Source organism: Neolamprologus multifasciatus, chromosome 14 (genome assembly GCF_963576455.1).
Source record: "Neolamprologus multifasciatus chromosome 14, fNeoMul1.2, whole genome shotgun sequence".
Classification (NCBI taxonomy): domain Eukaryota; kingdom Metazoa; phylum Chordata; class Actinopteri; order Cichliformes; family Cichlidae; genus Neolamprologus; species Neolamprologus multifasciatus.
In genome coordinates this window covers 14,700,692-14,716,182 of record NC_140452.1, presented here as the reverse complement: position 1 = coordinate 14,716,182, position 15,491 = coordinate 14,700,692, and the positions used below count along the sequence as shown (strand labels likewise).

The window sequence follows — 15,491 nt, the reverse complement described above, 5'->3', positions numbered from 1 at the left end:
GCCAACTTTTTAACTTACTACAGAGATAGCTCTTTGACAGGTTTAAAGTGTTGGGTATTTTTTTTTATTTTTTTATTTTTTTTTTATTTGGGGGGGTGCAACCATGCTAAGCTGTAGGCCCACCTTTCCCCTCTCCATGATATTTATATTTTGTTTTACTGCTTCCCCGCAGGACTTTGATAGCAGCTGAATGTATTGCTCTAATACAGACGTGACCTTCATGATACAGTTAATAATTTACACCCCTTTTATTTCAGTGAAATATACTGCACCGGGCCCATCTTGCACCAGGTCCAAGAAGCGAAACTGTTTGACGATGATAAGCATTTTGTTGACATGAAGCTGAGGTTGGCTCCTGGTAAGTCGGTCTGGTTTTAAAACAAATAAAAATAAAAATTAAATAAATAAATAAAACAATTCAAGGCTCTGAATCATGTGCTTTCCTGCGTTGCTTCTCTCTCCCTGCAGATGATGTTTTGTCTGCCTTTCGCAACCTTTCAAGCAAGTTTCCAAATACAACCATCCCGCCTGTGAAACTGCAGGAGTTTCTCAATACAAGCTTTGATCAACCAGGGACAGAGTTTGAGTCATGGGCTCCGCCGGACTGGCATGAGAAGTGAGATCCAGTGTTTGTTTGCTGCTCAGATTATACTGTGGTTGTTTTTTTTTTGTTTTGTTTTTTTAACTGTACGTACATGACATGACTGATTTGCAGGCCAAACTTCCTGAGTGGGATAGCAGATGATAAACTACGCGAGTGGGCAGAAAAGATCCATGGTCTGTGGAAATCTCTTGGCAGAAAGGTGATGAGTAGCAAACTAACACAACTTTAATATCCAAACAACCTTCCTCACAAATTTTATGCTTTTGTTTTATCTTTTTTTTTTTTTCTTTCAGTTTCTTCTTGAGTTTTAGGAAATATTGATGCACTATTTCCTCTAGTTTTGTTTTGCTGTTGGATCCGCCTCTAACCTACGCTTCAGTCCAAACATTTTAAATTAAATATGATTTCCCATCCAGATCCATTCTGATGTTAAAGATCACCCAGAGCTCTACTCTCAGATTTACACCCCACATCCCGTTGTTGTGCCAGGGGGGCGCTTCAGGGAGCTCTACTATTGGTGAGTGAACAATGAAGCCTTTCACCAAGCTGTCTGGCAGCTGCGGTAGAGTATCACAAGGTCAGAGAGAAAGGAGATCACAGGAAGTCCCAAGCAGGGGTCTATGCTGATAGCCCACCTACGTGTCATACCCAGAAAGTGATGCGAGTCTCTGTGTCCAACAGGGACTCCTACTGGGTCATCAACGGGCTCCTGCTGTCAGAGATGACAGATACAGCCCATGGAATGATCCAAAACTTCCTCTACCTTGTCAACAGGTAAGCCTTTAAAACTTATTTCATCATTCAGAGCACTTAAAAACATGTCCACCTCGCTGCAGGTAGTGTACCATGCAAATTTTCAATAATAAGTCATTTAGTAACCCAAGTTGTGCACTTTGGAAATGGAGCTCTCAGGGGATATTCAAGATTTGTGGAATAAAAGATTTTTTTTTCCCCTCCTTACCCTCCTGCAGATATGGCTTTGTTCCAAATGGTGGGCGGATTTACTATGAAAGGCGCAGTCAGCCTCCATTCCTCACTCTAATGGTGGAGAGCTACTATCAAGCAACCAAGGATAAAGAGTTCCTCAGGTGATATTTAGCCCCAGCTGACGTCCTGCCAGACACATTATCATTCTTTAGCTGCCTTCTGCCTCTTTCAGCATATTAAACATCAGCACCTCCGTGCCCGTGCCTCTCTGTGCCTCTGGTGTTTTGTTGTTCCTACCATACTTAATTAGAATGTGACACTTTAAGTTTTGTGTTTAAGGATATTAAGCAATGTGGAAAGTACTGTGAATCAAAAAGCACCTCCTGCTGTCTTTACAATCGGTTTAGAGCGGCTTTACCAGTTCTGGAGGTGGAGTACCAGTTCTGGATGGAGAACCGTTCTGTGGATCTAGAATTAAATGGGAAGCAGCATGTACTGAACCGGTATTATGTAGAGGCGGGCTTGCCCAGGTATGTTTAAAAGAAGTTTACTTGGTGTAAATAACAAATGGATATTTAGGTTGTGGGACTATACAACCATGTCCTCACCTACAACAACCATGTCTGTCTTTCTAGGCCTGAATCTTATCTGGACGATCTGGAATTAGCTGAGGGACTCACTGATGGTAATGGCCTATTAGTGTTTATGGGATGTATTGCACTCTGATGGTCATTTTATTCCAGTTGAGAAAGTGGGAAAAGGGATAATATTATATTCCCAGAGACTCGAGGATCATCTGTGCAAAACAAATTTGCACTGAAAGTACCTGAGTAATGAATATTTAATGTTAAAACCCATTCATTCACTGAACAACTTTACCACACTTAAAAGAGAACCTGTTTGAAGGGAAAATAGTCTAGCTATATATTTAAGACTAAGTTACTTTCTCCTCCTTTGACAAGTTTTTTTTTTTTAATTGCCAAAGCTTCTGACAAAAGTGCTAGAAAACAAACATGGCTCAACATGAGGCTGCATATTTAACGAATAAGTACCACAGTTTAGATGCTGATTTGTTGTAGCTCTACTAGTGTTTTCTTTTTCTTTCCCTCAGGCAAGAAAGAGCAGCTGTGGATAGATCTGAAAACGGGTGCAGAGTCTGGTTGGGACTTTACTTCCCGCTGGTATATAGCTGATAGCGGCGACAACGGTGGCACCCTGAGAGACACGCGCACCAGTCAGATCCTGCCCGCTGACCTCAACGCTTTGCTGTGCCGCAATGAGAAAACTCTTGCGTCGTTTCATCGGCTGTTCGGTGAGCCTTTTTTAACCTTGAAACTAACTTGTGCGTGGCTTTTAATTCCTAACTGGTGTTACATAACGGTGATGTGTTACTTCCTGACAGGTGATAGTGACTCAGCTGCAGTATACGACCAGGCTGCAGCGAGGAGGCTGGAGGCGATAGAGTCTGTGCTTTGGGATGCTGAGAGGGGAGCCTGGTTTGACTACAACCTGATGACACGCTCCAAAAACTTTGAGTTTTATCCCTCCAACCTGGGACCAATTTGGGCACAGTGCTATTCTCAGCCTGAGATGGGAGAGAAGGCAGTACAGTATCTGAAGGTTGGTTGATATTCTCCTGGAAGAATAGATAATTTTGCCTGTTTTGTTCATCAAAACTAGAAAAGATACACATTTACCTCAAATTAGTGTCCTCAAGAAACTGAAACTATTAGCCCTTGGATAAATTTGTTGCTGCTGTTATCAAAGAACTGACATATAAAACCAGAAAGAGATGACCCCATCATGCCATTTGTGTGAAAGACCCCTTTAAAATATATTTATCCCATTACATTTGTAAAAATGTCAACCAGATGTCCAACATGACTAGTCCCCTCCTCTGATGGCAAACTGAGCATTTAAATACTTGGCTCATGAGCTTCTTGACAGTCGCTGAGGGAGCAGAGACATTTAGATTTTTAGCCATGAACTCTTTTCAGAAGCCAGCTTCCAGCAGGATGTAACGTGCTTTTATAAATCATGCTCAGCCACACCAGCAGATGGCACAAACGCACTACAGAGCTTTCATCTATGTCCACTCTTGCTTTGTAATGTCTGTACAGGGGAGTGGAGCTCTCCGGTTTCCCAATGGAGTTCCAACATCACTGAAAGAGTCTGGGCAGCAGTGGGACTATCCTAATGCGTGGCCACCTCTGCAGCACATGCTTATCGATGGTAGGTACCATGGACTTCACCTGCCAACCCACAGTGATGATTCAGCACTCAACAGAACATCCTGTTCTATTGTCAGTGGGTAATTCTTTCTTAAAATGAACAGCAAATTCTAAACATAGGCTGAGCTCTGCACAGTGGATTTCTACAATACAGTTTCTAGGACTATTGATTATCTGTAACCAATAAAACAACAGGTCTGCTCAGCGGCTCATCTGTAGCTTTGGATTATAAGTGTCCTCAGCTGATTTAGGCAATTTTCAGTAAACAGTTGAACACATGACAAAGGTGCACCATCCAAATGGTCCAATTAGACCTGGAGGATGACCTTGGAAAGTGTGCAAACTGCAGTATAGAGTGGCTTGGTTTTTTTTTTTTGTTTGTTTTGTTTTGTTATTTTTGGGGGGGGGGGGGGGGGGAGGAAGACACATTGTGCTAAAAGTGGTTAAAAATGATTCATGTCATTAGAGGTGTCTGTGCTGTTAAAATCATCCAAGCTAGAGGTCTGAGTCATCCTTAGTTTTACCGTCTTCTTGCTCAAAGCCATAACCAATAACCTTCCATACCACACTGAAGCGAGATGGCTGAACTGATAAGCCGAGCCGTCCTGGCCCGTGTCTGATTTATGATAGCGGTGTTTCTTTGTGAAGACTGAATATGGAAAAACTGAGATCTGTTGTTAAAATTACACCTATTTTTCTTAAGACCAGTTTCATAATGTACTAGTATTTTCTAGACGAGGAGAAAAAATTGAGGTGTTTTATTTTTTTTTTATGACTTATTATGCAGTGGCTTTAGTGATCTAGCCTCCTTGAGATCAAACGGTGTTGGTAATAGAAATAATAATGGCTGCTTGTAGCCCGTTGACTAAATTCAGTGCAATAAACGTTTGGTTATAATTGAGTGTTTTTATGCACATCAGACACGGTGTGCAAAATGTCCGTTCTTTGGGTCTCTGTCATTCATATATGTATTTATATGTGTATACATACGTCTTCATCACCTGAAATGCTTGCTCGGCAGCATTGAAATCAGGCGTCTGATGGGACCGGTAAAGACAGCTGCACTACTGGGTCATAAACCTTTCCTTGGTTTGTCTACTCCCTTTAATTGTTGGCATTACTGTTGAATTACCTCAGTGCATTAATTAAACAAAAACAAAGCCATGTATAACCAATCATCAAGGGGAATAATGGTATAAAAGTGACACTGTATTTTACTTTTCCCTGCTAATTCTAGTAAAAATTCCACCTGAGATGCAAACAATGTCCAAAAGATGGTACTAAAGTCAACACATCCCATGTGGCTTAATCAGAAAAAGGCTCATTTAGAAGTGAGGCCTGATTCATAGTATCTAATCTGAATATGCTGTTTACCTCCAGAATATTAGTGTGCATGTAAATGTTGCTATTGTTTAATTCCACATTAGCTGGCAACAAAAAGATGAAACATAACAAACATTTAACAGATTTCTGCTTTGAGCAGCTTAAACAGTTTTTAAATGTTTTAAAAACCCAGGTTTTTCCAAGCTACCTTCAGAGGATGCTAAAAAACTCGCATTCGATTTGGCCCAGCGCTGGATCAAGACAAACTGGCTGGCATACATTAAGTATGAAGCCATGTTTGAAAAGGTGAGTTTTTGAAGGCTTCAGCACTTTGGAGCTCATGTTGCAGTGTGATAACACAGCTGGCTCAGAATGTGCAATTTTCTTCCTCCTGACAGTACGATGTGAACGGAGATGGAAAACCTGGTGGTGGAGGAGAATATGAAGTTCAGGTATTTCCCTTTCATGTGTTGACAGTGTAAAACTAATGTGCTTATAGTCACGCAAGTCTTTCTAATTCCATGCAAAGCCCTGAAAATTCCTCTTCTCTCCTGTTTAACTTGAACACATTTACATGCTCATGCACACACTCTCATTCCTCCTCTTCTTTGTAACATTGTTTTGATAGAAAATCGTTGTCATCCAGTTTTACTTTAGTTTATGAGATGGGAATACTAAGAAAACCAATGGTTGCATTGCCTGTATTTATTCTGTTGTAGTTTGCTGGTTTAGTGAACATATAAATACCCCTTATGCTGTGCTGTGTTGCCCTGTTCTGCAGCTGGGGTTTGGTTGGACCAATGGCGTGGCACTGCAGCTCCTAGACCAATATGGGGCGACTCTCACCTCAGGAGGGAGACGTGTCTATTCTGGCCTCCTGCTGCCCCTGGTCATCTTAGCTAGGGTCATGCTTCAGTGAGTCAGAGGTGTCTGTTGGATTTTTATTATTCCTGGTTTCACCCCTGCTACTGACAGACTTTAAACGCAAATTGACAATGAGACTTAAGCGCATACTGCACGCCTTCTAGACATTTTACAATCCAGATAACTTGCAAGGAACCAGCTATGATGTATTGTAACTAAGGATTACATTGCTGAATATTTTAGTATTTAACCTCTGAGCTAAGTGATGCATGGTGTTATCAGAAGCCGCAGAACATTTTGGCATTTCTGGCCTCTCTCCAGCGATGCAGGCTGTTGCTCGCTGCTGCTTAGATTACAACATTAACTTGTCCTAGATATTGAACTGACATTACAAACGGCTTTTTCACCTAATTCAGTTATAGAGTTTATTGCTGTACTGTAGCTCAACTCCCACAGAGCCCCTTTATTTGCATGTAAACTGAAGTTGGAATGGAAATGAGTCCATGTGAGAAATAAAATGCGGTCTGCTTGCACTAAATATTTTTAAACCATCACAATGCTTTAATTCATTTTTTTTTTTACAAGGCAACCCGATAAATGTTAGATGACAGTTTTAATATATGAAATTATAAATGCATGGTTGGGGAGCTAATTGTTGTTATTTTTTTGTTGTTGTTGTTTTAATAGATGTATTATTAAAGTGTGGGGGAATACATCTACCAGCTGTGCATTAGAAAAATAACTGAATGTTAGAATGACCTTTGCTCCTTTTTGAATATGCACAGTAAAAGTGAATATGCCAACAAAGCAAGACAACAAAACAGAAAGCAGTGGAATTACATACATGCATTGTATTCAGTGCATCCCTGGTGCATTTAAAAGGCTATTTAAATCCACCATGGGAACACGAGAATGCATCGCTAACAATGCGAGCTACTATTTAGAGAACTAATTAAATGTCTCTTGCAGTGGGGAAAAAACCCAATGGTCGGTTAATTGTTTCTTTAATATGACAATCTAAAAGAATGCAACTTTCCTTTGTTTTCTGAACTGTTTTGCTGTATTTTGCCAGAAGAACCACAGTACTGTTAAATATTTTACATTAAAATCATTTAGTCATCATGGGTTATGAGGCTTTAAATGTGGCCTCGTTTAGACAATAAAAAAAATCTGCAGAGGCATTGTACTCTGCTGAATATAACTTCAAACAAAAACTGTCAATAATTGAAGAAGAAACAAAGACAAATCAACACTTTTTTCCTAGGTCTGATTGTACAAAGGAACTCTTTCTGTTTTTGCCATTTATGCCTACATCTATGGTGACATCCTGATCAAGCATGAAATTAAGTCTATATAGATATTCAAATGGTTGTCAAAAAAGTAATGAGTAATTTGCCTTTTTAAAGAAGAAATTGCATCCTCCTTTGGTGTGAAGATGTGAGCCCTAAGCAGGGATTTCACTGCATCCCTCTCTTTAGCATGAGTGAACACAACAGATTGACTGCAATTTAAATAGGCAAAAGGCCAATAGGTGCAGTAGTCCGTGCAACCCCAAAGATCACACTGTAGTAATGTCCTATTGTGGGTCTCAATCTACAAGGCATATAGCTGGCAGCTTCTTTTTTTTATTTTATTTTTTTTACATATATATATATATATATAACTCATACAGTGGCAGCCATGTGTGCTGTGTTTAGAGATGTTTAAGCAGCAGGCGGCAGTCATTGTGTTTTCAGCCCTTGCTGACAGCAGTAACTCAAGTAGAACCTGCTCTATTTGATAACTCCCACATTATTATGCTGTTTTAGCAGAAAAGGGTTGTGCTCAGTTAATGAGATCGAGCTCTAAAGTGTGAAAGAAGTCGTCCGGCAGTTAAGCGGCAATGAGGTGACAAGGCGGTGCGTTTGTGTGCACACAAGCATGTGCATTTAATTACAAGTACCTGAGGACATTATTTTAAGAAGCCCACTCATTGGGTGGTGCATGAATTGTAAAGTACCGGTGACAACTAGATTACATGTTGTTGTGGAAGCAAAGGTCAGTGTCTTCTTGTCAGCAGTCATCCAGTAACAACCCTTGTGTACAAAAGCAGCATACTAACTTTGCTTAAAGTTCACATTTATTATTATTATTATTTATTTTATTTTTTTTTATCAATCTGATACATTTTTGTGAGGTTTTTACCTGATGCAGAAAAGTTGCACTTAAAGCCATGTGATGGATTTGGGGATTTTTTTTATTTTATTTTATTTTAAATTCCGCATGTAATCCCATTAATCTTCTCTACGGTATGCACCTCTGGCCTTGGATATGTTAATAGTACTAGTGGCACAGAAGCAGCCCCCGATTTCCATAATGAGAATAAGATGCAGGGTGATATGCAAAAATGTGTGAAATCTTATCAAATGGCAGCGAAGGTGGGGGGATAAAATAGGTAGGCATGGCAGACAATAGAGGTAGATGTGTCTGCGTGGCTTTGAATGGAAGCCCGTGCTTCAGCGCTGCCTCCTGGCTCAGCTTTCACTAGCCTCTACAGCACACATCACAGACTGCACGTTATCCACCGAGTCCTCATGGTGCCACTCTGCGCTGCAGAACCCTGCTTTGCTCTGCCAGGATAATCCCCACCCCTACCTACTTACATCCCTGCAATCTGTGAAGACCCACAGTGGAGATGTGCTGGGAGGGAGGCTGTCTGTCCTCTGATGGTGAATCAAAGAGCCAGACGTGGTTCCTTGGCCACCACCGACTCCTATTCAACATGCTCTAATCAATCACTAATTTGAGGGATCACGCCTGTCTTTCTATGTAATATTACCTTAATTATGACTGCGGCCTCCACAAGAAATGTTGTCTCCAGCTTAGTAGCTAAACTGTTTATAGAGGAAAGCAACTCCTTGACCTCTAAACTGAAAGATTGGCTAACTTGGAGGCATTATACAGATAAAGAAAGGGACAGCTTAGTAATATTGATTCGGTACTGTCCGGCTATCTGACTTTTTATAATCAATAACTCTTGAAGAATCGTTTCTATAGAATTTCTCCTGCATGAGATTTTAAAATTCAGTCTAACAGTCGAAGAGCTTCTAGTGGGAGACTTTAACGTCTTGGCTCATCTGCAGCGTTGAATCTAGTGAGGAATTTTTCAACAAGTGAGAGCTCAAAATAATTTGACCTTCCTTGTGAATTCCATAAATTTTAATAAAAGGCTTCTTGTTGGCTCTCACACACATTTGTTGTTAGTGCAGCTGCAGATATATTCTGCTTTACTTACAACAGGTTATGTTTACGGCCACTTCTAGAACTACAGCCAACTGGCCAACATTTTATTGGCTGTTTAAAAACTTTATTTTAAAGTGTCGAATTAATATCCAAATATCTAAACTAAATATGCACAAATAACTTATTGGTATAAAAAAATATTCAGTGATGTCTCCAGTGTTGTGTGGGTGTGGTTAGAATGGATTCAATCAGCAAAGCTGGCAACACAAGCAAACAGCTCCACATCTGTCACTGCATGTTGATCCAGATGTAGCTAAAGAGATGGGCGTACAGAAGCATGTAACTGAGTTTTGCATATTTAAAATGGGTAAGAAAATCCTGCTTGAATTTAAAGAAAAGTCAGTAAAAAATCTTATGAATTTGGAATATTTGGTTATAAAATAGAACTGTACACAAACAGATTTTTGATAAATTCGTGGAAGGACTCACAGCTTGTGTTTGTGCTTTAACTGCTTCTTTTTTCCAGTTACTTTCCAGACATCCCAGAAGGATAAATGCATTTCTTTTCCATTGGATACCCCTTCGCTCCCTCCTTCTCTCCTATCCAAAACACTTAGGACCTTTGTCCCAATGTGCCACTGTGAGGTAGTAGAGCTCTTTGCTGTAGTGGATGCCTTGTTTACTCAGCTATGCCCTTTGATTCTGGTAGCCATACAATCAATATGGACCCCACAAAAGCCTCTCAGTATTTGTAGAGTGGCACAGAGTCCTTACCTCCTAACTGACCATTTTTACCCGGAACTTATAGTAGGGAAAAAAATCTAATCCCACACTCCATAAGCATATAGAATCTTTTTCCATCATCCAGCTGAGTGAGGTGTCAGTATGATTACTGGCTCAGATCAATAGTCTGCTGTTGTTGAGGACTTGAATTGTTCGATTTGGACTGCATGCTCTTCACTCTGAGAAGGAGACGCTTTTGTTTTGATGGAGTTGAGAGTGATCGTGCATTTTGTACGTGGTAAGGGTGTAAGGTCATCGCATGTCTGCTTTCAGAATACTTTCACCCGGAGATGAAAGCAGTGTTGTGCTAACTGGGGCTGCATGACTGCAGAAGGTACTGTGTGACAACACAAGCTGAGTCTTTTTTTTTTTTGTACACAGTGGGTTTGACTGCATGGTAGTACCATCGCGGGATGCAAACAAGTCAGTCAAACAGCCAAGCAGGGGAGCCATGCCTGGAGAGGGGGGTGAGCCAGAATCAGGAGGGAATGGAAATCAAGGGAGTGAAAGAGAGCACATGAGGAGCTCTGCTTATTACAGCTGCACAGATGGTGCAGCAGATGAGATAGGAGGGATAGATGGATAGATGAGGAATGAAAGTAAGACAGGGAAAAGGAGAAATGGCAGCAAAGCACGTGCTTGACAGTGTACATAAGGAGCTCCCAATTGGAAGACTTCCAAGGGAAATAGTTAAATATTTATTGTGCTGTGGCCAGTTGGAAACTTTCTTTCTACCTCCAATTCGTCAGCAAGAAAAATGGCCGAGGAAACGCCGGTGAAATATTAATTTCATTGCAGAGAAGCACAGCACTAAAGGTAGAAGGTATAGAGTGGCATACGGTGTAACATCCTGAGGGGGAGGGGGATGCCAGGGTTCAAACTCCACAGACGAGGAAGGGTCGAAGTAGTGCGGACACATGGGCAGTGGAGGAAGAGAAGGAAGGAAATTAAATTATTGGGAGGAGGATTTAGTGAAGCCCATGAGTCTGCAACTGCAGGGGAGACATATTTGAATAGCCCAGATTTTGTGCTTTGCAAGCTATTATTCCACACGCAGTCAATATTCACTCTGTCTGTCTCCCAGAGATAAATGCCCAAGTAATAAGAGCAAAAAGACATTTCACACGTGTATTTAAAAAGACGTATTAAACCAGCAATAAAGCTTCACGCAACTCTACTTTCCCGTTTTTGATTGATTTTATACATTGAAATTTAGACCGAGCACAGTCTGGATAAGTATTATTAAAGCCGATTTGATTCTAAATTATATGTCAATCAGCAATGAAAAATGATAAGTGATTGTGCTTCTTTTAAAGCATATACAAGTATGAGTTTCAGTAATCAGAGAATGCTCACAATTCATGATCTCATCTCAGTGGAAGTGGGGGAAAAACTGAGCTTCTGGCACCTACTGTGTTACTTCAGATTCCCTTATTTTTTTCTTAGCACCAAGTGTTCCTTCAGCATACATATGCTCACTGGAGTATTACTGAACGTATATCTGGTATATAGCGCTTACAAGCATGCATAAATTCACAGTAGACACTCTGCTGCCAGTAAATAAACTACAAACATGACACTTCCAAATGCATCTGTGTAGCAAAATTAGAATACTACATGTATATTTTAAGCACAAAGCATGTTATGATTATTGAGGTGAACTGGTCCTCCTTAAAAAATATCAAAACAATTTGCAAAGCCCACTGCACCTGAGCTACCAGTTAGACATTATCATCAGGGTTTAAGCAGTAGTTTTTCTTCAATTGCCTGTTATTAATTATCACATGCAGTTGAGTTATTATCAAAGCCCTTGCTAATAGAAGTGAAACCACTGTACAGCTTATAACGAATTACCACCAAAATGGCTTAATTAAAGTAAGATGCACCTTTATAAGACTTGCACATCCTGGAAAATCATTTGAACACTAATGCACACTTCATAAAGTTACCAAATGAAGAGGTTTATTATTAAACGATATAAGTGCTCAGTGCTCCAGGCAATTTCTTTGACCATTTTGTGTCAAGTTCTTTATGTGGAATTGATGCTCTTAAATAGGAAAACAAAAGGACTCACTGTTTCTTTTAGGGAATGACATTAATGCATTTCTTTTAAAAGCATAAGCATCTGTGAGACGCTGCTGTAGCTCAACTGGTTGAGCACGTGACCTACAGGTCACAGCAGGAGTCTGAGTGTGCACTCTGCCCCTGACCATTTGACTATACTCTCAAATAAATAAGCATTAAACATACAGCAGCAGACATAAGATTTAGGGCTTGATGATAGTCAGGGATAGATTATACTTAATTAATGCATTATTGTTCCATTTTAGCGGTCTGCAGTGATAGTCTGGAGCCTTTTAAAACATTTGAACTGAGATGTTTAGATTCAGTAAATAAAGTTGATAGAACAGAAAATACTTCATTTTGCAGCTGAACTTTGAAGAGAGACAGTTTTGACTGACTGATTGATGTTTACACTTTGAAGCTACAACCTGAAAATAACATTCAGTTGAAATTGATTCATCTGAAATCATGCTGTCAATGTTGATTAAACACGTCAATTTACACCATGAATAATAGTAATCTTCACATTCTGACACAGCGTATGTTCAAATCTAGTTTCTACAGGTCCTGACTCACAACTAAGTGATTATTTTTATTTACCGATACATGACACACACATTATTTCTACGTTGAATAACAACAGTTTCTTGGAGATTGTGAAATTCAGATAATGGGATCAGAGGTTCTGCCAGGTTCTCCCAAACATGGCCGTTACTATTCACCTAATTGATGACTGACTTTTTCACTTGGAAGTTCTCTAATCTGGAACTTCCTCATTGATAATAACAATAGTATACCATTAATTGGCCTTCCATTGAATTTATGTTGTAGGAAGGAGCCTCCTTGTCACTTTCATCACATAGAAAAAAAACTGAAAATTTCCCAAAAGCTGGAGTAGGGTAAGATGCACCATCAACACACTACGGAACCAAGAACGAACGTTTTTATAGTCTGTTGAACTGAAAAAGTGAGCCTTTAATGAGACAACAGTGGATAACAACAGCAGGAAGAGTGGAAAAGGAAGAAAAAAATAAGTGTCAGAACAAATTCAGAAACTCAGCATGCCTTCCTGTGCAGCAGCAAGTATTTTGTCGCTGATAAGTCAAATATGCAAATGTCAGTTTTAGGTTACTGTTTTTTGTTTTTTTTTGGAAGTCAAATGGAACCATTTTGAAAGTATGAAGCTTGTGCCAAAGTTGAATACGGATTATTAAGAAAGCTTTAAGTTTGCAGTCACATGCACTGAAGGAATATTAATTTTAAAACATGCAGCAAAATACTAAAAACACAATCGTGTGTGAAGAATTTCCTATTAAATTAAAACTCATGTGCGAGTGTGGGATAACTGAAATGACCCTTTGGTGACCTAAGATGATCCTCGTAATGGTGGTGTTCTTTTCACGAGGGTCGGATGGACCCAGAGCAAAACCTCCTGAGAGGCATGCTGAGCAGCTCCTGGAGCTCAATTCCACTTTGGATCATTATGAGCACAGGAGGTGGTGGATGCGAGTCACAGAACTGCAGCTTAGATCTGTCAGAGAAAAATCGGAGCTGGTTGACAGCAGGTTTGACAAAATCTCATTGGTTGAGAGTAAATAGCAGGAACGGCGAGAGCAAACAGGACCAATTATTTGCACAGATCTTTATGTCTAAACATGCTAATCAAAAGTGGTCCTTCTGATTTAGTCTGGATTGCTACCATCTGATTTATGATTCCAACACATATGAGCATACAGCATACCTGTGTACACATCCCTTATTTTTTGTCTTAGGCTGCACATTGTAATACCCGTTCCAGTCGTGTTAATCAATATGCAGTTGCTTCTCTCTTTCTATTGTACCTGTTTATGAACAAACTAGATATCTGTAGTCATCCTGACTACAGATATGTGTCATCCTGTGATTAACATGCACACATTGGCAAATTCTGTATTTGATGATGAAGCCAATTCATTCTCTCTGCATAAACAAAACAAAGGAGGCTCTTTCTGCCACTCTCTCCCTTTCCTATCCCCTTATTAGGAATGCGCACCATCTGAATATTCACGAAGGTCAGGTCAAGACCATATTTGTCCACTGGAGACCTGTTACGTCCCATTGGAAAGGAATAATAAAAAGAAACCAATTTCCTCTTTTGTCAAAGCCGTGTGAACCATGTAATCAGCAAATCCTTCCAGAACAGCCTTCAGGAGGGAAAGAAAAGAGGATTTCATTTTAAGGAAATATTGGAGCTTCACAGCTTTTATTGTGTTTGACTGTCATCTATTCTAAATGGAAAATTTGCTGGGTCTTATGATATATTATACCCCAGCGTGCCATTCACTGCTGCATCTTGGTGATTTTTTTTCTTTTTGTCTTGTCCACAAGGAAATAGCCCTTGGTTCATTTCATCTACTTTAATATCTGATATGCAGATTTAGAAAAAAAGAAGCTATTTTCTTATCAGATGTCATCTTGTCAATTTAAAAAGTCAGTAGAAAGGAGGTGAGCAAAAATGACTTTTAATAATTAATAGAATGCGATGGCAAAGATTCTGTGTTAGTGTTTGAGGCAAGCATTTCTCGGTGGGTGTGGGCTCGGGAATCGGTGCAAACGTTGTCCCAGGTGTTGTTCTACCAGATGGGCTTAGGATGCAATGATAATATATTCCCCGAGCGTTGGCTCTGCCTTTGAAAAATGCTGGTGCTGGGAGAAGATGGCCTTATGCTTTTTGAAAGGCAAGCCGCAGGGGGGACAGATGCTCTGATATTCCAGCAGGAGTGTAGCTGCGGGGCCTCGTGGTTGTTCTCTGCCTAGCAGGGGGAAGATCGTTTGAGTCACGCCTACGCTGCTCAGCGGGGGAAGCCGGGGAGAATGGCAGGCGGTGAGCAGTGGCATGCTTCTCGGGTCACGTTGCTGAATTTACCAATGAGAGCAAAACGGGAAGAACTGATCGCAGCCTGTACTACGTAATTCAGACAGTGTTAGGAAGGGTGTGTGTGTTACTCAGCACTTTCAAATGTACAATAAACGCAAATGGTTTTTGGCTTTTGACCCTTCAAAACAACAACAAAGTAATTAGTTTCATTAGAGACCAGTTAGATCTGAGGAGACATGAAGAGGCGGAGTGGAAACTCAAGCCTATTAATTAGTTTACCACTGCTGACACTGTGAATCTCTTAATTGCTTAACAAAGTAAAATTCTCAGTGGAATAGATATTCTCACTAGTTCATATTTTACTAAAGAACACAAGTCCAACCTGGGAAAACCGCCCATCCAGAGTGAGCTTTTCCCTCACATCACATAATTATACAGAGTTCAAAGTCTCGTTTCTTGTAATAGTTTCACAATATTGGTCCCAGTTCATCTCTTTTGAAGTATCAAGTTTAATTTCCATTATGTTACAATAAATGAGCCAGGATTTGAAAAGTGAAGGAAAAATGTTCAAGTGTGTCTATGACTAGCATCAGATCAGTGCGCGCAAATTTAATCC

At 40.1% G+C, this 15,491-nt stretch overlaps 1 protein-coding gene across 8 annotated transcripts in view; it reads left to right on the top strand.

The window, feature by feature from the left end:
• Positions 1-15,491, top strand: part of treh (trehalase (brush-border membrane glycoprotein)) — a 65,616-nt gene that overhangs the window by 1,364 nt on the left and 48,761 nt on the right. For 3 of the 8 annotated variants that reach the window (XR_014877842.1, XM_085184029.1, XM_085184031.1), the window contains exons 3-13: positions 258-358; positions 469-616; positions 716-803; positions 1,021-1,121; positions 1,286-1,378; positions 1,576-1,692; positions 1,939-2,061; positions 2,167-2,216; positions 2,643-2,843; positions 2,934-3,151; positions 3,652-3,763. Coding sequence is in view for 6 of the 8 variants with exons in the window: in XM_085184029.1 (XP_085040155.1) it covers positions 337-358; positions 469-616; positions 716-803; positions 1,021-1,121; positions 1,286-1,378; positions 1,576-1,692; positions 1,939-2,061; positions 2,167-2,216; positions 2,643-2,843; positions 2,934-3,151; positions 3,652-3,763 (1,273 nt within the window). In the remaining 2 variants the exon portion in view is untranslated. Of the gene's footprint in view, positions 1-257; positions 359-468; positions 617-715; positions 804-1,020; positions 1,122-1,285; positions 1,379-1,575; positions 1,693-1,938; positions 2,062-2,166; positions 2,217-2,642; positions 2,844-2,933; positions 3,152-3,651; positions 3,764-5,278; positions 5,392-5,483; positions 5,538-5,866; positions 6,507-15,491 lie in introns of those variants that run through there. The other 5 variants (XM_085184027.1, XM_085184026.1, XR_014877841.1 and 2 more) reach the window with 3 other exon arrangements.